Source organism: Diadema setosum, chromosome 18 (assembly GCF_964275005.1).
Source record: "Diadema setosum chromosome 18, eeDiaSeto1, whole genome shotgun sequence".
Lineage (NCBI taxonomy): Eukaryota > Metazoa > Echinodermata > Echinoidea > Diadematoida > Diadematidae > Diadema > Diadema setosum.
The window spans coordinates 23,415,312-23,440,785 of NC_092702.1; the positions used below are offsets into that span (position 1 = coordinate 23,415,312).

Consider the following 25,474-nt stretch of genomic DNA (forward strand, 5'->3'; position numbering starts at 1 on the left):
CATGTACACATATACAGCATGACTGCGCAACATGATTGAACAGATCTATAGTAGGCTGATGTAACACAGCTGGGTAGGGAATAAAACGAGATGAAAATGTAATCCACACCAGTCAAACTTTAATGACAAAGTGACAAATTCACAGAATAGAAGAGAACATTTTAGACCGACCACTATTCATGTCATTACAAAGGTTTTGGAAAGGTTGTCAAGAAAAATGTTAAATTCACCTATCTGATTTTTATGTGAAAGAGACAAATCACCAATACACATAAGAGAGTTCTTCAAGTATTGCACATTTTATGATGAACTCATCAAGCATTTAAATGCATTATTGCACATTTTATAATGAATCACATTAAGCATGTGAATGCATTTGCTATCCAGCCAAGGCATGTCATACTATCTGGAATAGAGAACATGAGAATCTGAGGATTTTTTTTTCATCATTTTTCCCTTTGGAGAAAGAAGCTCTCACCATGTAGTATGCTGTAGAGGTGAATCAAATGCTTCAGGTCCTCACACACAGTGCTTGGGAAGAAGGTTCTACAATTTCTGACTCTCGCTCCAACAGACAAGAGAAACTTGAAAGTGAAGGGAAGGGAAGGGAAGAAAACATGATGACATGCTGCAGGCCAGCCGGTGGCATCTCTCATTTTCCAATTATCATCTTCTCTCTGCATTTGTCTCTCTCCTCTCCTGCCTCCCCCCCCCCCAATCTTTAGTTTCCCCTTTCCCTAGCCTTCCCCCACCCCACCCTCTCCTCACACACACACACACACACACACACACTCCACTTGTTATCCTTTCCCTTTCATGCTGCTTGGCTGCAGTCAGTTGTTGGTGAAAGAGCTAGTGTGGTAGGGTAACGTCATATTTCAGCAATTTTCCATGGTGGCTTCTACTGCCAGCGAGCAATTTTACCTCAAATTACACTTCTTCCTCCGACTGTCAAGTCTTTCCCTCACCCTCCCATCTACCTAGACCCCCTCCCTATCCCCCCCCCCCCCCCATCCTTTCACAAATCTGGCGATGCTATTGGCAGCTGGATTTTTGTTCGTCTTGATTTTGATAGGATTTCTATGTTTTGCTGTAAAGCCAGAAGGCAAATGGGGAGAGTGACCCCATGCTCACCCCAGCCGCGATGGTATATTCCCTGTAATGCCTTTCTGCTTAACTACCTTTCAAAATGACTTGCAACCATGGCTGTTCTTTGTTAGTCAAAGAGATGGCAACTAATCTTCTTCCAAATTGTGAAAGACATGATATTCATGATTTAGATTGAAAAAACAACAACACAGCAGCCCCCCCCCCCACAAAAAAAAAAAACCCAGATGGTTGGCTACTATGGGAGATATAGTCTTTATGCGTATCTAGTGGATCTCTTTCTAATTGGATTCCATTTGCACACTTTTTTATTTCTGTATCCAACTAGCCAGACAATTATTCATGAATTATTAATTTCCTACATAGACAATTTGTACAAAGCATCTTTATTCTCAGGCTGTATGTGCCCAATACATATTGTATACTCAGGCATAGTAACAACTGAATGCGCCAGAACATTATGCCATAAAAAATGCATCATGATTATCATGAGCCTCAACACTACATAGACTTTAAAGAGTCACATGCACTCAGACAAATGGTGCTTGAAGTACATTCATAATTCCTGTAATGGCTAGGAAGTTTCCAATGTAGTGATAGAAGAAATGGCTGGAATAGAAATAGATATCCATAACCATTCATTTCTTTTGTAGGTGAGCAATGTTCTTATACTGGTCCATTTGTGGGTTTGTGTAGCTCATAGGTAGCCTGCTGTGTGTGTATATTATATACATATTTGTATATCCACACGTGTGTGTGTATATCTGTGCATATCTGTGTATATATCTGTGTGTGCCTATGTATGTATGTGTGTGTGTGTGTGTGTGTGTGTGTGTGTTTATATGTGTATTCTACCTTTCTCATCATTAGCAGCCAAGCATGTTTGTGACCTCTGCCTTCCCACAATTCCACAGCAACATTTCCATGGATTCACTTCCCACATGCACAACGCATACACATTTTTCATGTCTTCCCGTCCCCCCCCCCCCTTTTTTTTTTTTCTTTTTTGGCAGACCACATTCTGTGTAATAGCTTAGATTTGTCTAATTTCCTGTTTATTGCCACATGAGAGGATGGTGAAGAAGGGATGGGGGAAAAATTCGGGTAGAGAGAGGGGGAAAAAAACATGATTATATGGCCACGGGGAGTCCTGGGCATAACTCTCAGGTTGAAGCAGGAACTCCGCGCAGTTTAGAAAATGAACGAGCACAATGTCAGCTCATCTCACCTAAGGTGTAACACTTACTGGCTGACTGAATGCCCATTTGACAAGAGGGCAGGTCTGAAACTTGCAGGTCACGGCAGGATGAACCCAAATTAAAATCTGTGATCGAAACTAATTGTTGGGATTTGCTCATGAATAACCAAAATAAACCACCTTCAAGCGTTCTTCTCTTTTTTAATCTTCACAATGGGGATAGTGTTGCTCAGCAAAGCTATACTTCTGTTGGGGAAACAAGACTGATATTGAACCTTAGCATTCGTGGAAAGTAAATGTTACTCTGAAGAGAATTGTTATGGGAACATATCGGTAGAGTAAAGTAAAACGAAAAGCTGCATAACTGTATAGAGGGGATGTCTTACCGCATGCAGTTGACACTGCATATTACTGGTAACTGCACTAGGCAGCAGCAGTATTTGCAGGAACCCTGATCTGTATGAGCAACGCTGACCTAGAAGGGGAAGGTTGAAGGGCTCTGAAATGGTAAACGCGCACTGTGTAATTATTCACACAAGCTTCTCTGTGGAGATTTACCATCAAACATTCACGAGGTGTTGTGGTTTTCTGTAGCGCCTGGGAAGTCTTCGAGGGAGGTTGGTGCGGATACCCATGGTCTGATGCCAAAATTAGCTTCCGGTGCCATTCCATGGACCTACCTCATCCCAGGCCAGGCTGTAGATATATAACATATATGTCGGAGAGCTAACTACACATGATAGAAGGAGAAGAAGGTAGAACATGAGAGATACATAGACAGACAGACAGACAGACAGATGGATTGACAGATTTACAAACATATTACAGAGTTCTAGATAATGCACAGAGAATAGAAGAGAGATGAAAAGGTGAATGGAGGGATGGAAAGAGGGATGTATGGAGCACATACCTGTAAAGATGAAATAGATGGTGTGTGTGCATGCATGTGTATGTATATGTGTGTATGTCTCTATGTGCATGTGTCTGTATGTGTGTATGCCTGTGTGTGCATGTGTCTGTATGTGTGTGTGTGTGTGTGTGTGTGTGTCTTTGTGTCCATCGTACTCTCATTTGGAGCAGGAAATTCAGAGTGATAGATGTGGCCTGTCGTTACACGGACTTGCCCCATGTGATCCATTGCCCGAGCACAGACTGTCCCCGTAATTTCTGTCTCATTAGTCCATTAGAGCCGTGCCCGTAACTGTTCTGTGCGCTCTCTTCGGTGATGGGGTTAATTCACTTCCTTCTCGCGCTCATTACGTTCTCAAGAAGAGGCAATAATGAAAGGGTAGGGGCAGGGGGCAGTGTTGAGATGCAGAGATGATGTATGGACGGTGACTGTGGAGTGCGAAACAGGTCTGTGCCACAGCGGATGTGTACCTGCAGCTCAGCAGTTTCGATGTACTGCTAGTACCCTTCTTTCCAAGTGCAAAAAATTTTCATGAATATCATATGACCTTACGTATAGTATATAGGGGTGGATTTTTTTTTCTGTATTCCTCCAATTTTGTTGAATGTCATTATATTCTTTTTCAGCTACAATTCTTCTTTTTTTTTTCAGAGATAAAATCATTTTGATGTTATAATGGTTCTGCACCATTGCTCCTGTTGATTTGCTGAAGCATCTGAAATAAAGATGTCTGATTTTCATTGAAAGTGGGAAAAAGTGTTGCTTGAATGAAAAAAAAAAAATCAGTGTACATGCTGCAATTTTTGCCATGTTATTTTCTGTAGAGAGGTTTCTATGTCCTCAGTGAGCAGGCTGCCCGTAACTCTATCTAAACTTTTAATCATCTGAGTGTGGAATCGGATGACTTTCCTCGTGGAATCGGATGACTTTCCTCATGGAATTTCAAAGCAATTTTATAGTCATGCCAGCTCTGTGTCTGCCATAATCATAGCAATTGAAACTTGCGATTGTAAAGTAGTGAAAGTCAGTACTTATGAAGTAAGTTGTTGAATGATAGAGTTCATGAATATGGACCATTGATATTTTTAAGTAGTTGTAAATCGTGAACTTATATCTCTTTCTGTTTGTGTTTTTTGCGCTGTCTGCAGGAGAGCCGAGGATGTCTCAGTCACCAGTCTGCCAGTCACACTAAGCTAGAATCAAAGGTAATGTTTGTCCATTTGTCAGTAGATAATGGGACATGCTAAATATTCAATGACACTTTCAGTTCCTTTGTGGTTTAGGTGGAGGATACTCATGTACAGAACTTGTCCTACATTTACCGAGTATGCTTTGGAGACAACTAAGATATTTCACAGATTTGCAAAGCAGCAAGTAGCAGCAAAATTTTGCTCCTTGCTGTCTTTTTTTTTCCCCTTCTGCACCAGTCCTTTTGAATTGAAAAAAGACACACACAATAAACTTCTGTACATCTGTTTGATCATCTACCTACCAAGATGCGTCCAATTTGAATTCATGCTGTGTCGTTTTCATGGCAATCATTCAAAGTGGATAAAAATAAAAATAAGAATCATGCATTGAGCAGTCTCGTACTCATGACACCCATGCCTTGGGCACATGTGCAATAAGGAAGATGGTTAACGTGGGCGTTGTAGCAGTCAATACCCTCATCAAACGACATGATCGCACCAACTGGCAGAAAGAAAAAAAGAGATCGTTGATGAGATCGCCAAAGTAAACGGCTCCTGTATGCAAATGACTATGTGCAGCATCGTCGATGTGATGAGAAACTCGCAAATAATTGATTTGTCCTGCTTCAGACAGGCCTGCCAAACTTGCCAGTCTGTATTGTGTATAATGGGAGTTCTTTTACTTTTCTCCATCTATCTCTCCCTCCTTTCTTCCATCCTTTTTCTCTCTCTGGTCGTAATTCTTCGCGAACTCTGAGGTAGACCCAGACACTGGCTTGTCAGATTTGTCAAAATCCTCGTGGAATGGACAGGACATTTCCCCCTAGCATGGCGTTATCAGAGAAAGATGGATGCTCTTCAGCGTAGGATGGTGTCAAAGAGGGGTGGGGACAGAGAAGACCTCAAATTAGCAGCTGATAATTTAATGAGATTCGGTCCGAAATGCCTCCATCAGAAGTATTCGGGTGCTGAGCGATTACTGGCCTTTGAAGGGGAGAGCTGATAATGCGCTTGTCTTTTTTTCTAGCCCACACTTGGACTATGGTTTATTAAAGGCCAATTTCATGGTGCTTGCTCGTTAATACCCCTGGAGCAGATTTCAATTAGCTGGCATTGTGTTTGGTGTGGTATATGGGTATACCTTCTCTCCTCTCTGTGAATGTGTACGTATGTCAGTGTGAATGTCTGTGTTTGTGTATGGTTGTATGTTTGTACATGTTTGCTTTCTACCAGTGAGGTAACTACCTTTTATGTTGCAAGATGCATTTTTCATGGAACTCTGTGGCAAAATTATGATCATCTCATAGGATGAAGTTTTGAGATCTGTAGAATTTCAGCATCATTTGAACATAGTTTTTATGAAATCATTATGTGAGTGTATTTTTTTTTTTGTGGCAGTCTTGTTCTTCTACTTTATGTAAACACAGTGTGTATAGATGTGCATGTTGTTTGTCTGCTGTTGAAACTACTCCCCCCCCCCCCCCCCAATTTAAAGAAAAATGGAAAAAGGAGAGTGGGAGGGGGTTAGACTGAAGTCTGAAGAGAAATCAATGAGGCTACTGAATGTGCAGATTGATTGGTCTATTTTCACATACTGAACGAGAGTTGAAATGTTTTCACACCACAGCCCCTCTGCGAAATTGATTTTGGTGCAGCATGTCCCCCATTCCTTATCGGTCTCGTCCCCATTGGCTGTGTCTTGGAGAGCCTGGTCCATCTTTTGAAGGAGCTCTCGTTGCCTCCCTTTTGTAAACTGGTTTGGATTAACACTTCTGTACCGCCAGTTGTCATGGCAGCAGCAGGCGAGGGTCGAACACAGTATGGATTGGGATTTGAATCAAACACAAACAGTAGCAGTAAAAAGAGATAGAGAGGGGGAAAAAAAAGACTAGAAGTGTTGAACACCAGCAAAACAAGTGGTTATGTATTAATGACTGAGTGCAGGCGTGGAATAGCCATCATAATTTACAAGTGACCACAACATTAACCGATTAATCGGGGGGGGGGGGTCCGTGCAATCAATGGTGTTGAGCAACAATGAGTGGCATTATTGATAGCTCTCTTTGAATGGATTGGATATGGGAATGATATGCTTCAAGGGATATGCTTTTATCATTTGTTTCCAAACAGATTTGGCACAAGAAAGCATTCAAAAGCTTTTCAGCAACGATCCCAGGGGGGGTCATTGTTCCAAGTCACCATAGGGGAAAGACAAATTGGTAGGCCCCACTTTGTAGCTGGCTTGGTGGACAAACTTTCAGTGATGGTATTGTTGTTCACAAGTGTGGAAACAAAGTCCTGAAAATGGGAATGTGTATCATTATCTCTGACTCTCTTCTAGAGTGCAAGGCAAACTCATGTACAAATATGACACATGATGACAGCAACGCATTAGAATAGCATGGATATGGCAAATGTTTTGCGAGGTTTTTATTTACGCGAAATTTGAGAATCTAAAAACATGTGAAAATATCAAGTGATCCCAACATCAATGTGTATGCAAGCATACATTTCTCCATTCAGTGTCATGCTTCACAATCGCAAATTTAACCACTCACAAAATTGTTGGGAAGTCTCGATTCACAAAAAATTCGACTCCCTAGATATATGGGGTATACAGTACATACGGAGGAAACAGAAAATAATGGTTTTAATATACTGATCACATGCAGTTTTTGCAATTTGCATGACATACTGCTTGGTCTGGATTCTGTCTGGAGTGTTTAGACACTGATCACATGCAGTTTTTGCAATTTGCATGACATACTGCTTGGTCTGGATTCTGTCTTGAGTGCTTAGACACAGCCAAAAACAGCTTTTTTTTTCCCAAGATGAACATTCAAGCTGTGGGAATCGGCAAAGAAAAAAAAAATGAAATGAAAAACATGGCCACCATCCCGGAGATGTACGTGTGTGCAGAATTTTGTTCTTTGTGTCACAAAAGCAAGCCTCAATCCCTCATGTTATCGGATACACGTGTAACGTGATGACTGCCTGTTTCTTCTCATCATGCGAGCCATTGTGTGCCCAATTCTCGGGCTACGCTGCACTTCCCCAGTGGCTTGTGCGACGAGGGGGCGGCGTTCGACGCACAGAATCGGATTGCACACGGCGGAATTTGGCTGAATCGCCGTGTGAATGCAAGAGTGCTACATGAGCGGAGCTAAGGGCTCAATCAATCCATCACGGCCGAAGCACGAAAGGAACAGTTTGTGAACCAGTGATCACAAAGAGCGTGTTATTTATTATAACAAAGATGTTGTGTGTTGTTGTTGTTTTCTTTGATATGCTCATTCCACAGTTTCATTTCAAGAGTATTACACATTGTTTCTCTGCTCGCAAGAAGTATTTTTACTGGAGGGATTAGTACACATACTCATGCACATCTTCATGGCCAACATTCCTATGATTCCTAGACTGATTTCATATCTACATGAGAAAAGAGATTAATCAATTGTTAGGAAATTTCTCTTGTTGTCTCCTATTGGTTGCTGCTTCTCATTTCATCCGACTCTAATAGTGTCCTCCCATCTGCCCAATGGCAGCCAAGGAACACATCTTTTCTTCCCTGTGTGTCTACTCTTCATATTTTTTGTTCATTAATTCATTCAAAGCCAGGCAAGCTGCTTTTGAGCTACAAATGGTTTGACCCCTTCAACATGGCATGTGGCCATTTTCCATAGAGTTAATACACAAAACACCCAGTTCCATTATGCAGCTGGTTAAATATACAATGTATTGCCTCTACTGTGCATCATCCAGATTGACCTGCGTTGACCAGCAAACAAATCAAATTTCCTCTGTTAGCATTACATGCAACAGAGATGTTCTCAGTGACTTGGCATGTTGTTGTTATCGTTGTGTGGCAATGATGTAGATATGGTGACAATATCAGGAGTCAAGGAGTTGTACTTGCTAATTGTTATAACTTGCCCCCTCCCCCCCATCTCATTTTATGTCTTAAACCCCCAAAATGGCTTGAGCCGTTATGATGTCATTAGTTGTCAGTACTGTTACAATAGTTACATTCAGACAACAAGCCTTAACCTCGAGGTTACAGCTTGTAGTTAGGGACCTCGAGGTTAGCTCGATGTTAGGAGCCACGAGAAATCTTATGGTTAGCGCTCTAACCACGAGCCGCAGGGGGGGGGGGGTTGGTCCCCACTCGTAGTTAAGCACCGTGTGGACACAAAAATCAACGCACTCAAAGGGGCAGGAATTTAACCTCGAGGTTAAGATTCGTTGTGTGGACGCATGTTGAAGTTATGGGGCAAGAGCTTAACCTCGAGGTTAGGGCTTGTCGTCTGAACGTAACCAATATGGGTACAGTTTTTTATTTCTTTTGGCTTCTCCTTGTGTGGTTTAACTAGCTGAATGTGACACTGGTCATAACTTGAAAGCGGTATTTTACATATGCATCTCCTTTTTACCCCATCCATATCTATCTATCTATCTATCTATATATCTATCTATCTATCTATCTATCTATCTGATCATCTATTCATCTCTATATGTGTTCATTATATCTATCTTTCCACCTGACTTCTATCTGTCTTTGCATCTATCTTTCTATCCATCTACCTATTTATATGTAATTCAATGCACCTATCCTTCCACCTAACTTTCTGTCTATCTGTCTTTTCATCTATCTTTCTCTCTATCCATTCCTTTATTTATTTATCTACCTTCTGATCCACCTGTCCTTTGTGAGAATGTACATTTTCTAAAGTATATATTCACAGATATTGATGTGAACATGGCTGCTACAAAGTATGTTCGTGCCGATTTTAGTCATCTCTCCCCTTTTCTCTCAATTGTGCTTGAAATATTGTATTGTACTGCAGTCATAGGTTCACATTGCAAAGTATATACAATTGTACCTGCAATCAGTCTCTTGTGTCGTTTGTAATCCTACATGTGTAGGTTCCTTTTCTCCCTTTTTATTCAGTTACTTGTTGTTGTTGTTGTCATGTGCTATCCAGAGGCCTGTGTATTATGGTGCATCACAACAGTTTTGACCCGAACTGATCGCTGAAGCACGGAATGCCTGAAGCTAATTAGCGGTTGCCATAGCAATTCCTATTATTATGTGTTCTTTTATGGGTTTCAGACAGATTCCTTCAACTATCTCAAAAAACAAAACTACATTGTCAGGAGAAGGCAAGTACAAAATCAGTCCAAAATGTACTGTGGTTGTACAGAGAATGTTTCAGTCATTGGGTAATTTGTTTTCAAGTTTGTGGACTGGGAGGCAAATGTTTGAAATTGAATGCAAGTGAAGTGTGATTCTACTTTATGCATGGCAAGGTTGCTTTGGAATAGAATAAAGGAGAGTGCTGATAAAAGTTTGATAAAAATTGGACTTCAGTAAGAAAGTCTGTATAGAGTCTATAGACTCAATTCTTGGGTTTTTTTTTTTTACATTGGATTGCTATCGGTTACATCTGCCTGTGCAGTGAGATGCCAGATGCTTAGTTGAAGCATGTATTGGTAATGCCTACAATACTGATTGTAGCAGTTACCTCTTCCAATTGGATTATAAAGCACAGGATGAAATCTGAAGCCATAGATATGATCATAGAAAGCATATCAAGGTGTGACAACAACACACATTGGACACATTGCTCCGTGGCTCCTGCGGAGAAGTGTGATTTACAATCATATCAGTGTCAGATATTGGTCATATACATTCATATGTAATGATCCTCCTTCACTTGCTTTCTATTTGCTCCATGACATGTTTACAAGTTCCATCTATGTTCATAATGAGCTATCAATGCCGGTTACCTCCTGCCAAGATTGCCCTGCACCCCCCCCCCCCCTTCCCTCTTTCAAATAAAGAATGAAAAAGGGGGCTATGCATGAGATCAGCTGATATTGTGATATAGAAGTTGGGCAGAGAAGTATTGTGGAACAGCCACACAGGGCCTGAGGGGGAATGCCTCATTCTTCCTATAGGAAAGGGATGGATTGGGGGAGGGGATGGGGGCAAAGGTCAAGAAGAGACCTGTGGATTAGGATTTTGTAGTTTTTTATGTGATATTAATACAATGTATTCTAGTGTGATATTAGGCATAGATACAAATAATTATACTTTTTATGCCAAAAAGCTATTCATGGTGGTAATTTTATGGTGAACAGTATTCACTCCAGTTCAATATCTTATTCTCAGAAAGCTGTACAGGTAAGGAGAAAAAGTTTCAGTTTACATTTCGAAAACATGCCCCCCCCCCCCCAGAAAAAAAAAAGAAGAGAACAAAGTCCCATCATAAGATTCACAGAAAATAAGTGCTTATTTAACGAATGGCTCATGATTCAGAGATACACATAGCCTGTCCATAAATTGTATTGATAGGTCATTGATAATTCATGTTATCCCTTGTTTGTTTGTGTGGTGTTTTTGATGTTTTTTTGTGTGTTTTTTTTTTGGGGGGGGGTAGGGGTTTACAAGAACAAGAATGTGAGGTAATCTGCATTCTATACCATATAGAGTGAGTGATGGGCAGTTTTCCTGTCATCCTTGTTTGCATATTTTGCCCAGAATTTTGATAAATCTCCCTTGAAATACTAAAGATTTAGCTATCATGGTATGGAAACCCAGAGTGTTCACAATGCATCCATTACAAAGAGTGTAAATTGGATAACCACTACAGATAAAAATGCCACATGAAGCAAGATTCAGTTCCAGGATATCTTCCTCCTCAATTTTACTGTCCATCCATCCTATCCTCCAATCTCCTCTACCTTCATTCTTCCCATTTCCATTCCATCCCCTTCCATTGGCCCCTCCTCCTTATCCTCAGTATCTCCCTTCACCCCCCCCCCTTGTCAATCCCTCCCTTCATCACTCTACCACCTCTTGTCTCTTCATTTCTTTCCCTTTCCCTTCTCCTTTTCCTCTTTTCCTTACTCCTCTCATGTTTCTTCCTTCTCTCATCTTCTTTCCTTCTCTCATCTTTTTTCCTTCTCTCATCTTCTTTCCTTCTCTCATCTTTTTTCCTTCTCTCATCTTCTTTCCTTCTCTCATCTTTTTTCCTTCTCTCATCTTCTTTCCTTCTCTCATCTTTTCCTTCTCTCATCTTCTTTCCTTCTCTCATCTTTTTTCCTTCTCTCATCTTCTTTCCTTCTCTCATCTTTTTTCCTTCTCTCATCTTTTTTCCTTCTCTCATCTTTTTTCCTTCTCTCTTTCCCCTTCCTTTCCCATCCCTTCCTCCTCCCCTCCCCCCCCCCCATTCTTATACTCCCCTTTACCCTCTGGTCCCTTTTCCATCTCTTTCTACTCATATAGTGTGTCTGCCTCTAACAAAAGACATCAATGACACATCAGTGAAACCCAGTCTTTTTTTTGGGGGGGGGGGTGGGGGGCAGCAGTTCGGCATCTTCTCTATCCATTCGCTCATTAGCTATGCATGCATGGAAGTTTGCTGCATTTAAAATCAATAGCTCTTTTGAATGGGTGCCGCTGCTCTCACGTGGAATTGAAGGTGGGTTATATAGCCTTTCGGTTGATTGAGGGAACTTTCAGACATATTGCCTCCATTCTGTAATGATAAATGGACCAGGAGTCTACTTGTGCAGTACCGTTAGCAATGTTAAAATGATGGAGGGGCTAAAAACAAAACAAAACAAAAAAATCAAACAAACGGTCAAATTGCATACTGTTAAAAGGTTGCTTTTGTCCCCACAGAAAATATGCAGAGCTCCCAATCCACTCCAGTGTGCATCATGGATGACACAAATACACCGTCATGTGCAGCTGCCTGCCTTTTGTATGATGATCAAGAACTGAGTTACTGTACTGTATAGTTATATCTTTATTACCAGGCAACGACATTATGTATTTCCTTCTCAGTGGTGTCATATAGTCCAACTCGAATTATCATAGTGGGATGGTCGCAGGAAAAGCAGCATTAACTTGGATTCAGAAAGGGCATATGGCCAGTGTGTGCCATACACCAGGATGCACGCTTCTCTGGTACTTACCAACACTTGCTGCGGTGTCTGGAATACAGTGAAAGGGATCGTTATGTAGGAAACACTAGTTTTGCTTCATGATAAACTATGCCATTTTCACTCTGATATGGCAGGGTTGTCAGTTTGGTGTATATACATCATAATGAGTGAATCCAGATACTGAAGTGAGCACATGGCAACTAGATAGGATTTTATCAACTATCACCCTTGACATATGGATCCAGGAGAAGAAGATGTTTTTGTTTCCATGTACAAGATATACTGAGAGAGTGTCATACAATAGCATACATGATGGATGTTAGACGGATTTGTACAGTTGTTAGTTTCTTTGGTGGTGAAGCAATGAGACAAATATAAATTGATTTTGTGACTTGAAATGATAAAGGATATGCTTCATATCACAAAATGACTAGAAGTCATAGTGCTTTTAATTGCACACACTCAGTTTCATCTCTCCAAAATCTATGCATAATGAGTAAATTTGTGAAGAAAGAATTGACACATCAGACATTAGGAACTAGACATGATCACCGAATAATTCTGTGTGGAATTATACACGTTCAAGTCACCCCCTCCCCAATTTTCTCCCATCAGATGCTGTGCATGTGGTATGTCATTTCTGTTTGACCAGTCATCCAAAAGGTGATTAATCTATGCTCAAAAATAAAATTGTGCATTTGAAGCACTTCCTGTGTTGCGCAATGATACTTGATTGCTTGACCTCAGGAGAGCAAATCAAGTTTCTCTGCTGTAATTGTACTCCTAGCAATATAGCATTCTTCCTGCATACCTCAGGGGTATTATCCTTGATTTCTTGTATTAAAAAGCCTTTTTCTTTTTTCTTCGTTCCTGTGGATTACATCAATGCACTCTCTGCAGCATAGTATTAGCTTTTTCAATGAGATTTCTATATAGTCAATGAATATATAATTTTTACTCTTGTGAACACTGTTATCCATAGCAGTAAGGGTAGCAGTTTGTAGCAGTAACAGTTTGAATTCTGGAATTCATTTGAATTCTTATCATTATTCACAATCATTTTCTGTTGCACTGTGATGGTTACCTAAAATGAGAGTCTTATCAGACTAATTTAAATCTTATTCACTCATAGGGTAACTACTATATATTTACATAATTGTTCTATCATTTTGAGCCAAAATTAGCCTTTCCTATGTGGCAATAATCCCCCACCCCTACCTGATACTCCGGAGAGTGAGATTCCCACCATTAATGCAGGAGGACAAAGTTTGATGGATTCACAGCTCAGTGTGTGCATGTGTGGCATAGCTGGGAGAGGTCAATTTTTTTTCAGGCTGTTATTGTGACTCGGTTACATAGGTGCCTATGTTTTAGGCTATTCCGTTGATCTTATTTCTATGTATCATAGTGGGTTTGTTACTTTTACTGCTGTCTTTGTAGTTGAAAGAATTTGTAGAAGAAAGCACTGTTTAGGATTCAGGTTTGTACAAAGAAAGCATAGAGGTTTTATAGTGTCAGTTAAATGTCCAAAAGAGATGTATATGCCTACTGTATACGCAGCATGCACAAACAGGCTCTCATATATTCACTCCCTTCTAATTGGTATTAAAATAATAATTAAATTTTAAGGGTAAGCTCTCTTTTAATTCTTTATTTTTGCGTATAGATATTTTTGCGAATGAGGAGGTCACAGACATTTTTGCAAGATGCTGTTTTTGTGAATTGACACAGATCAGAGGCCATCATCAGCGCACTATTACCAATAGGGCATGGCGACATTTTCATGTGTTGTTAAACTTGCCGTCCAACTGTGGTACGCAAAATTTGCGAAAATTAAACCCTCATGAAAATAACAGCTTATACAGTAGTGTAGACTGCCTCTCAGGGTGGCATGCCACCTGTAGTGTAGTCCCATATATGTGTATTTGTGTATTATACATTTTAGCTCAGAGAAGGTAAGGGCTAGTAAGAAAATTTAACAGGGATGAAGTGTCATGTTACTTGACTGGGCTGCGAATTATAGAACATGACTTTCCTATGCTCTCTCAAAACATTGTCTTTAGACACAAACCAAACATTACTGGCACAGCTTTTTACACAGAAGGAGGTGTATGTGAACTTTCCATAATGCATTGGCTGATCATTACATAGTCTGGTACAGCTTGCTGGTGGCATGGCGCACTAGAAATTGTAATGCCGTCAAATTGACGGGATACAGTTACATACCTTGCCACACTTGCTTTATGGTACATGCCATTGTCAGATCATGTTACCCATAGACAAGAGTAAAATCTGATGACTTACGATGGGTAGTTGTCACAACAAGACAAATGTGTTACAAATTTATTTTACTAACTTGCTCTATATACAAAGTGTCACTCTCCCTTTTTTCTTACCACCAGTCCACTTCCAGTTTTATTGATATCTGGAAGACTTTCAACAATGCAGAACAGCACCTCAAACGGCATTGTCGAATAGACACACACATGCACACACCAGAAAACGAATATACAAACAACAACAACAAGCAATTATTTGAGCCGTTGATATGATTGAAGTCATATTGTATTTAGATTTTTTGTGATTTCCTTTTAATGCGTTGAATCGTAGATCGCAAAGTCCGCTGAGTAGTTTTCATGCATTCATTGAAGCATTGTGAACTGATGGGGATGTCTGAGAAAGAAAATATGATCACAGGTTTTTGTAAACAAAACTATAAAAGATGGGCCATCGAGGTCAGTTGTGGCTCCAGCGTGAAAGTAATTTGTTCAAAGCAGACAGCCAGTACTCAAGTTGTTAGTATGGTATCATGGAATCAATTGCCATTTTTGGATGACATTATCAATTTTTTTTTATACCCCCGCCACACATAGTGTGAAGGGGGTATATAGGAATCACCGTGATGTTTGTCGGGCAGGCGGACGGTCGGGAGGGCGGGCAGTCAGTCGGTCGGTCTGTTGCAAAATCTTGCGTCGTGAACTCCTCCTACAGTTTTGAAGCAATTTAAATGAAACTTAGGGTAAATGATGATATTGAGGTATAGATGTGCAAGACATGTTTTTTGTGTTTGTCGGACAATGCGTTGCCATGGTAACCATAATTTTACCAAAACCTTGTGGATTGAATAACTTCCATAGTATTTAGGCAATCAATTTCAAAATTGGTATCTATGATGATCTATAGGTGTAGCTATGCAAGACACTCTTTGTGTTTGTACTTGACAAAGTGTTGCTATGGTAACCGCATGTTTTCTTCAAAATCTTGTGGAGTGAACAACTTCCACAGTTTTGAAGCAATTGAAATCAAATTTGGTAGGCATTATGGCCTTGAGGCATAGATGTGGAACACATAATTTTTGTGTTTGTCGGACAAAGTGTTGCCATGGTAACCATAATTTTACCAAAACCTTGTGGATTGAATAACTTCCACATCATTCAAGCAATTAAGGTCAAATTTAGTATGTATGGTGATCGGGAGGTGTAGTTATGCAAGACACCAATGTGTTAATATAAGAAAAATGTGTTGCCATGGTAACCACTCATTTTTGTATCAAATTGAACCATTTAATCTATGAAGGTGAAATTTGGTGTGTATGATGCTCTTTAAGTGTAGTTTTGCAAAATGTCCTTTGTATTTGTATCGGACAATGCGTTGCCATGATAACTGCATGTTTGTTTGTTTTTTTAATCCTGTGGAGTGAATTTCTTCCACAGTTTTCAAGCAATTGAAACCAAATTTGAGAGCTCTTGTAACATGTATGCAAGGAGCTTTTTGACACTAATACCTTGCAAGCAAATTTCTGATAATGGCAAATGTTGTTTGTGCATTGCCATGAATTGTGTCATCATACCTACAAAATCTTGATTCTTATGCCATACTTCACTCTTCTGAAAAAATTTTCCCTGGTATTTGTTTCCTTGGCATTTTTCTTTTCCCCTCTTTGTGACCCGGTTTTGTTTCTGTCTCTCTTGATAAACACAGAACTATTGAATTATCTCTTCTGAAAAGATTTCCCGAGAAGGACTCAGTGTATTGCTGTCACACAGTATGGCTATTCATATGATACGAGATCCATGGTATAAGGAAATGAAATATTATTTGCCACCTCTTGTAATATGACAAGAGGGTCCAGCTGTAGTCGACAAAACACTTCATGATCCCTTTGTATTGTCCCCTTAATTAGTCATTGAAAAAACTTGGACAGAAGTTTCTGTTTTCAATATCACTAATCCAGATATCAGGAGCTTTTTTGAGTTCAAATTTTGGCCAGATTTTTAAAGGAATACAGCTTAAGTGCTTCAAAGTAGTTCTAAAATGTGACTTAGTGATAGAAACAGCCAAGATGTAAAACTTTGAATCTGTATAATTAATGTTAAGTATTGTTAAATATGCAAAATGTGAACGATAGTTATAATAAAAATGTTTCTAGAATAAACCGTCTACAGTTATGTTTATTGGGGTGAAAATAGTGATATCTCCTTATATCTTAGGCTTTATTGCAAAATGTTTACATAGTAGTATATTTTGTGATACAACTGACCTACACATATGCATCAAATGTGATATCTTGAACATTTTTTTTAAATCACTGCTCCCAAAAGTAAACAGTACCTTTAAAATTCTATCACTTTGTGTATTGGCATTTGAGCATATTTATTTCTTGAGGAATCAGCTGTGGGAAAGGATATTAAAACTATAACTTTTCCTCTCTTTCTTTCATTATTCCTAATCAGATGGACAATGTGCATATTGTACATCTGTGGTAATGTGAAGTTTGCTTCATAACAAAATATGTCAGATATCAATTATGTCATATATATTTTGTATTCTTAGTGTTCGATAGCTGTATGATTATCCACGTGACCAGAAATTGGCTGTTGAAGTAGTTGAAAGGAAAGGGTACAGAGACATTTTGTCCTTCATTTCATTATGTAGATAATGATAAGGGCATAAGAATTGACAGACAAGTGAAATTATATCCATTGTTCAAGTGGGCAAAGGCCTTTGTTCAGACCAAGCCAATCAGTCATTCTACACGACGATGCTATCTCCTCAGTGAAAGAAGTCATTCTGATAAATAGATCATTTGGCTGTAGGTTATTCGGTGGTACACAATAGAAGTAATATCAGTCACTCTTGTTGCTGGGTTGTTGTTGTTTTTTTCCATTGGGTTTTGTTGTATTGAAATGAAATGAACATGAGATTTTCATAAATCTGTCTGATGACTCTCAAGGAGTAAATTCCTGAAATGAAACATTAATTTCAAGATTTTTTTTTTGTGTGTGTGTGGAATGTAGGTTGTTCCTGCTCTGAAAATTGTACCATGTAAAACAGAAAGTCTGTGTAGTTTCCTTATCCTTGGTCCTGTTGCATAAAAGTTGAGATGGAACATGAATGCTCAATTATGATTAGCCGATACCTGACTTCATAGGCTTGATTTTCTGACTTATTTATGTTTGATTGTATCTTTTTATGCAACAGGGCCCTGGTGTTGTTCTTTATCAGTGTTTGTGTGTGGCTATATCTGTATCTATCTATCTGTATGTTTTATGTAAGGAGAGAAAACAGATAAATGATATGGACCAGTGTCCCTTGTAATTCTCCTCAAAGCTACTTCATTATTTCCAAGTGTTTTGGATGAAAGAAAAAAAATTTGAAATGGAGGAAGATAGAGAAAGAGTCAAGAGGTATGAGAATAATCGTTGTCGTAGCAGGTCATGGCTTGACGACCCGAAAGACAGGCGTAGAGAACGCTTGCATTGAAAGCTCGCTGGATGCAAGTGTTTTCGTGGGGGGAACGCTCAGGCGGAGGCTGGCGGTGATGACAGCGTGGATTGAGGGCTGCATTTTCACGCATACTGTGCCCTTGTAAAGACAACAGACAACTGATTCCCACTTGCTCTCCTCACTAAAATTCCCCCACATCACCTCCCTCCCCCCCCCCCTCCTCCTCCTCCTCTCCCTACCCTTGTTTTTTGAGGAAGAATACAGTCATCACCAACACCAGCAGCTCAGTTCTGATGGATGAACCGTCTCATTTGTCTCTCATTCTGTTTACCTTGGCTGATTTTTCTCTGTACAGATGCATACGCCACTAGAGGTATGCAGTTTGTTCTTCTTGAACCCTAACAAAATGGCAAGAGAGCTGCAGTCTCCTCCACCGTGTTTTTTTACACTTTAGTCGTTAAATGTGATGTTGCATCAAATTTTTTTTTTTTATTTCTTTTGATTTATGGCATCTTTACATCCGTTGTATTGTTTGAGCAATAACCTACAATTATCCTCCCTCCTCCCTCCCCAACAAAAATGATAGTGAAATAATGATAGTACCAGCATTGATAACTGCATCTTGTTAAGTATCTACTCCTTGTGGAATAAAGTATGATGGGTTGGGGGTTTTTTTGTGTGCGAGACAAAAACAAGCAAATCTTAACAGGTATATGAATTTACTGGTTGGATTTTGTAGGCTCAGCTGGGATACATTGGGCTAATTTTGCGAGTGGGGTTGGAGATATCTGCCATATTAATTTTAGATTACTGGAGCAGTGACCATATATCACTCTCATTACAAGGTGCAATAGCCACGTGTTTATGAGATTTCGGCTGGCAAGGGGACATTTATTTGGATAGAAGGATGCAAAAATAATCAAGGCAGTTAGCACTGGGGAGTCTGTATTGCTTCCCTTTTTTCTCCCAGCGCTCAGAGTGAAAACAGAGCTTCAGCGGGCTTTCACACTCCTAGTAAAACAGAGAGCATTGATATCCACGTTTTGCAAACATGATCCATGCTTATTATTGAACAATATTTTGCAAGTCTGAATGCCTCTTAGTACCATAGTTCTCGCAAGCATTGTCTCCCAAGTTAACTCCTTGAGGACGAGTCCTGAGTATACTCAGGCAAGTGTCTGTGGGAAATGCCTGTTTTAGCAAAATCAGCCTCTCCTCAAAGGGTTAACTTTGGCCAGGCATAGTCAGGGGTATCATCCCTGGTCAACTATTGCACAATTTTGGGAGGTGTGTTCGTAATCTAAATGGTTTAACTTCCAAACACATGATTGAGGAGGAGGGTAGTCCAGTTTGACGTGGTATCTATCAACTTTTATTATGGCGCATGCGTATACATCTATGCACTGCTGCATTCAATGCACACCTCATTGCCAGGCTGTGGTATATTTGTGACACCATGGAGTATTGTACACAATAGACCATATGTAGTTTATTACAATTTATGGATGTTTTATTTCCTACAGCCTAGTAACGAACCATTTTATATAGCTGCTCCATCCCATTAAGTTTGATTGGCAGGAATTCATTTAGTTGTAGCTAGGTAGGGCAAGCCTGCGGCAAGCTTTGTGGTTGTTAAGGGCAACCTTTGTGAACAAAGCATGCATGAAATCTGAATGCATTACAGAACCAGTGTATTAGCCCAGACTCCATCGTATATGTCTGAATATACTGGGTATTTTAAAACACACTTAGACAGAAACGTGACAACAGACCAGTTTACCTGTGAGTGTGAAGCATCTCTTTGTCTCTTGACCCGAGCGGGCCGGCATATGGGTTGGATGGTGTGTATGATAAGGGAGTGGGTCTCTCCTCCTGGTGGATAGAATGGGATGACCCGTCACGTGCCGTCGTGTTTTCTGCATGGCAGGGCTTGGGGGGGCTTCGTTCACACAGGATTTGGCAGAGGATCAGTCAAAGCCGTCTTCTCGTCAAACTATGCGGATGCATTCTCCTGTTTTTGTTATTCTTTTCTTTTCCTATGTTTGTAATTAGATGTTTTTGTGCTAGGTGCCAAGATAATGTATCATGGCTAACCATAACAGATGACTTTTTTTTCTCTCTCTCTCTCTCTTTGCTGTGGTTTGGGAATTTTGAGCAATTGATCCCATACTGAGAACTACTTCTTCAGAGAGTATCCTGCGGTTTCTAAATCACTTCCCTCTTCTCCTTCTTTTTTTCTAAGCCTCCGCCCGAAGGGTGCCGGAGGCATTATGTTTGCGGGTTGTCCGTCCGTCCCTATGTCCGTCCGCATTTGTTTACGCGATAACTTGAGTAATATTGAGTGGGATTTTACCAAACTTATTCCAAGTGTAAAGTATGATGTGGCAATTACTTGATTAGATTTTGGGTGAAATTGGCTGAGGTCAAAGATCAAAGGTCAAGGTCAAATCATGAAATTGTATCCGTTTACGCGATAACTCAAGACTGGGTGAAGCAAAGTTTACCAAACTTTGTCCAAAGATGACATATGATGGGGCAATTACTTGATTAGTCCTTTAGTGAAATCGGCCAGAGGTCAAAGGTCTAAAGACAAGGTCAAATCCTAAAATATATCCGTTTATGCAATAATTCAAGACTGGATGAAGCAAATTTCATCAAACTTGGTCCAAGGATGATATTTGATGGGGCAGTCAATTAATTAGTTTTTGAATGAAATTGGCAAGAGGTCAAAGGTCAAGGTCAAATGCTCAACATTTTACTATTTTCACCATATCTTTGCAATTCCTGAAGGTATTTTCTTGAAACTTAGTGTAAACATGTACTACCAAATAAAGATTCTCCAGAGAAAGTTTCAGGTCATGGGGTCAAAGGTCAGTTGTCAAAGGTCAGGTGAAAACATTAAAATTTCACTTTTTTCTCCATATCTCGCAAATGGTTCAAGGTATCTTCATGGAACTTGGTACATATACATGTACTGACTAGCAGGGATTATTGAGGGAATGTAGGGGTCAAAGGTCAAGGTCAACTCCTCAAAATTTCACTATTTCACTAGGAGAACTATGCATTTTGGCGGAGGCATATCTGTCACCATAGCGACATTTCTAGGTTTTTTTTTTTAATATGTATCCTACTTTTTTAAATCTTGGGCTGTTCCCTGGAAGGCACATTGTGTTATTATGTAGAATGCACAGTGAACCAGACAGTGTACTGTGATGTGAGCTTCACTGCATAGCTCAACCATAATATGGAGGGTAAGGGTTTCCAGCTACTTACTTTGGTCTTTCTTAGAAGCCACAGCCTTACAACCACTCTTATTAACTCTATCATCACCTTTTGAGACCTGCACTGTGTACTATGTCAATGTCATTTTGAGGTCATTGTCCTGAGGGGGTTAAAACTAAAACATAGTTCTCAAAGGGACTCAAAATTCATCATTTGGATTTTGCTTGCAATATATCAAAAGGGTCTACCGAGAAACTTGTCTAGCTAACATGATTTGCCAGGATGATGAGTAGTTATGGAATATTTTTAGATCAAAAGTGTGAAATCAATTTGATTTTTATTCCTGAAACACCTTCTGTTCAGCAGTGGGTTGGTAGAAGGTTAGTAGCATGTGATGATTGAATCTTGCTTTATCAAGTAGTATTGAATCACATTCAGCCAACAAGCAGCAGGTAATATACTTGCATGCAAGGGAAACTGCTATGGCCCAATATATTGTAATTGATGTAGTCGAATACAGAATATCGTGTAGCACCCACAATACTTCAGGTATATTTTTTTGGGTAATATTTTACACTGTTGTCATTATCCAACAGAAACTGTGCTATCAAAGTGTTATTTCACATTTCATATGCATGTCTCCATTTTAGAGTGAAATTCAAAAGTTTCTGCAGGTGTACAAGAACTATGTTTTGCATACAAGAATCACAGATTCCTTGATCTGTGCAGACTCGTTCCCACCATATCTGATCCTGTCAATTCTGTCTGTTTTAAATATCATTTTGATTTTTAAATGTGTGTGCTTTTCTCTCTCAGAATGCACTTGATTCAAAATATGTATGAAATCATATCGGTTTCTGTTAACTTTCATACACTTTAGTGCAGGCCAAATTTAGTGATTGTAAAGAATGATGGTGCTCTTGATACTTTATATGAATGTGTCATGTATGTAATTTCTTTCTCTGATATGAAACTGAGTCAGTGAGATTATCTCCTAATCAAAATAGTGGTTTACATCGTGCTTTGCCAATGTGCATCTGCACCTCAACTCAAGATTTCACTGAGCACTTTCATCACTAATGCGATGTTTTGACCTCTAGGCAACCCATTTCCCTTTGTGATTGACAGTAGAGGCTTGTCTGTCTGTTTATCAGAAGTCAAACACTACCCCTCCCATTTTTTTTCTCTCGTTATCTGAAGACACCAAAAGTTCAACATATTTTGTATGCTGTAATGTTGAAGACACTTATCATGACTGTTGACGCTATTTCTGACCATGCATCACTTATTTCCCTCTCTCCTCCTGCAGGTTGAGCTTGCACGTCCAAGAAGACCAGGATGTCACAAATATCAGGTGATTATTTTAAGATGTCATGTGACCTATCAAGTTTGATTCACGATAAGCAGAAATTTGTGAGATGCGGTTTGCTCTTCTTCAATGTCTGTCCGGGATACATGGGGGGGGGGGGGGGGGCATTTCATGAAGCGTTTTGTCAGATATTTTTTCTGACAAACTGTTACAAGCTGTTGAACTCCTTGCATCTGATTGGCTGAGAGCAAATCTTCTTCTTCTTTTTCTGTAGAAGTGCATTCTTCATAGTTGAAGATCAGCACACTGCAGAGTGGTGTTCATGCCGTCATGTAGCCTTTTGTCAAGGCCCTCTCGCTGTATGGTGAAGAGAGCCCAGCTGAGTGGGGTTGTGCGAGGGCCTTTTGAGATCTGCTTCGCATCCTTTTGTTAGCCCTTTGAATTACCGACTTTTGCTCCCCGATTTCGGGAGCAAAAGTCGGGGTCCAATCAGCGTGTCTGTCTGCTTGAACCCGATTTGAATAGAGCGAATGCATTCCGCTGCCGCAGACCTCACAGAACTCTACACACAGAGTGTGTAGAGTTCCGTGGCAGACCTCCTCGGGTGGTCAGTGATGCATGCGAACAGGCATGACCACCAAGGCTGAGGATGCGGGGAGCGCGCCATTCCATTGGTTGACCGGAAGCCATTAAAATGAGTATTCAGAAGGGTTCACGTGTCATGAATAATAATGTTGAAGCAGATCTCAAAAGGCCCTCGCGCTGGCGCGCTCGGCTGGGCTCGCTTCGCTCGCCCATTACAGCGAGAGGGCCTTGACAAAAGGCTAGCCGTCATGGTACTCTGACAAATTTGTCCAACAAATTTGTTGCACAAAACGTTTCATGAAATGCCCCCTAGACCACAAAGAGCAATGAGTGGATTGACTTGGATCTGTTTACTGTATGGTGGCAGTTATTAGATCAGCAGTTCCAGCCATAGATCCATTAACTGCAGACCATTCCAAGTTTCTTGAATCAAGTGTCTAATGATTATAGTAGACAGGCATGAATGTAGCCAGTGACCAAATTTGCTGTTAAGTTTTAATATGTGTGTAGATTTTAAAGAAAAGAAAGAAAAAAAAATTGTTCAAATATCATAAGTTTGGTGTCTCTATCATATGTCAAATATGTTGTTTCAGGTGTTTAAGGGTGCTGACACTGATTTGCATTGGTAAAGGTGTAGATGTGACACTGACTCGGTTTGTCTGTATTGTTTTGTGGACAAGGTGAATGAAGCTGTGATGAAGCAAATTCTGAAGGCAACACCCTGTGTTGTACGAAGGGAGGCAAATGCTCTGTAGATGTCTTATGATTTTGCATTTCCTCTAAACAGAACAAGAAGCATCTAAGGAGTATGGGGATGACAACGTACTCACCCGAGGAGTTTGTTGGGCTGACAACGATCGCATCCTCACCGTGCGAGAACAACAACCTGCCTCCTCCCGTCACATTCCTGCCGACGTCGTCATCGTCGTCGTCGTCGTCGTCATCGAAAACATCCACATCACAGCAGCAGCAGTCTAGTGTCATGATCACCCCGTCGTCCAGCCCTACAAAGGAGATGATGGAGTGCGAGGGGGAGGGGCGGCTGCGGAGACGGGACGACATCAACGAGAACGTCTGCTCCTACTGCAGCGACGACGATCACCAGGAGGATGAGGATGAGGAGGAAGAGGAGAGCGACGCCGACACCATGGTGGAAAAAGGAGAGAGATTCATCCTCGATCCCTGCAATGAGCTGGATTTGGAACAGATTGAAAAGTTCTGAGACCATGGAGTTCTGCCTCCACTTTCACAAAGGGGAGATCTTTATGCGGCTCAGATACTTGTTGAACTCGTAGGTGAGGTGGCCTCTAATGCTGAAAATTATTACGGTGTCTGTCATTGGATTTGACTTTCAGAGCTCAGAGCTTTGCTACATATTGTGACGAATTTGGCTGTGTACAGAAGATAGAAAGTGAGAACTTAGTAACAGAAAAAAAATACTGACAGTATTATGGCAAACGCATTTTTGGGCGTACATTATTTTCTCATTTGATGAATATATAAGTGTTGACTTTTATCTTGACTTATCTGAGACCAAACTGAATTGAGTAATGGAAAACGCATGATACTTTCACATGAAAAATTGTATATTGTCAGTCTACATTTTGTAGCACTAGCATTACCATTTAAGTGAATCAAACGAGATGTGTCAGTACATGACACGAATGTAAAACAGTAAATTTTTGTTTTGGAGATGTAGTTTTTGTTCAATTGTTCAAAAAAGAAAAGGAAGAAAGTGCTTTACATCTTTTTAGAATTGTCTGTATCATAGAATTCAGAAATATTCAGTGTAATGAGAAAAGTGATTTTTGCTGAATTTTGATGATTTTGTGTGCCTATGCAAGTTTTCTCAGAAGTTTGAAGATTAAATAAAACATGATAGGAATATAGCATTTTGCTAAATGCTTTTTAGAAATTTGCAATGAACAGTTTGTATTCATGAGTGAAATACTGTAATCAATTTTGACAAAGGCGAATGACTGGAAGACATCATGTCAAGCTACGTGAGCTTGGTTATTGTCACATTTGTTATATTCATATATACATGTACGATTCATGGAGAAACTGTGTTTGAGGTAAAGGGAAGAGACAGGTCGAAAAGAAGCGCGTCGCAACGCCGCTGCGTTGAATCGTCTTTTCGGGGCTCAATACTCTCCCATGTTGGTTGAGGAAACTTTCGGGGCAAAGTCAGACCAACTCCTAGCAAACTGCGTTGGGCCTCTGAGGCAGATAAATAAGCATCATTTGAGCTTTTTTTTTTTCTACCAGGAAAC

At 40.1% G+C, this 25,474-nt stretch overlaps 1 protein-coding gene across 1 annotated transcript in view; it reads left to right on the plus strand.

Annotated features, from left to right (window-relative positions):
- The window catches only part of LOC140241762 (protein FAM53A-like), a 121,283-nt gene extending 95,809 nt beyond the window's left edge, over positions 1-25,474 (plus strand). Inside the window, 3 exon segments of the mRNA XM_072321512.1 lie at positions 4,364-4,420; positions 22,617-22,661; positions 23,989-25,474. Of these exon segments, the coding sequence (XP_072177613.1) occupies positions 4,364-4,420; positions 22,617-22,661; positions 23,989-24,423 (537 nt within the window). The 3' untranslated portion in view covers positions 24,424-25,474.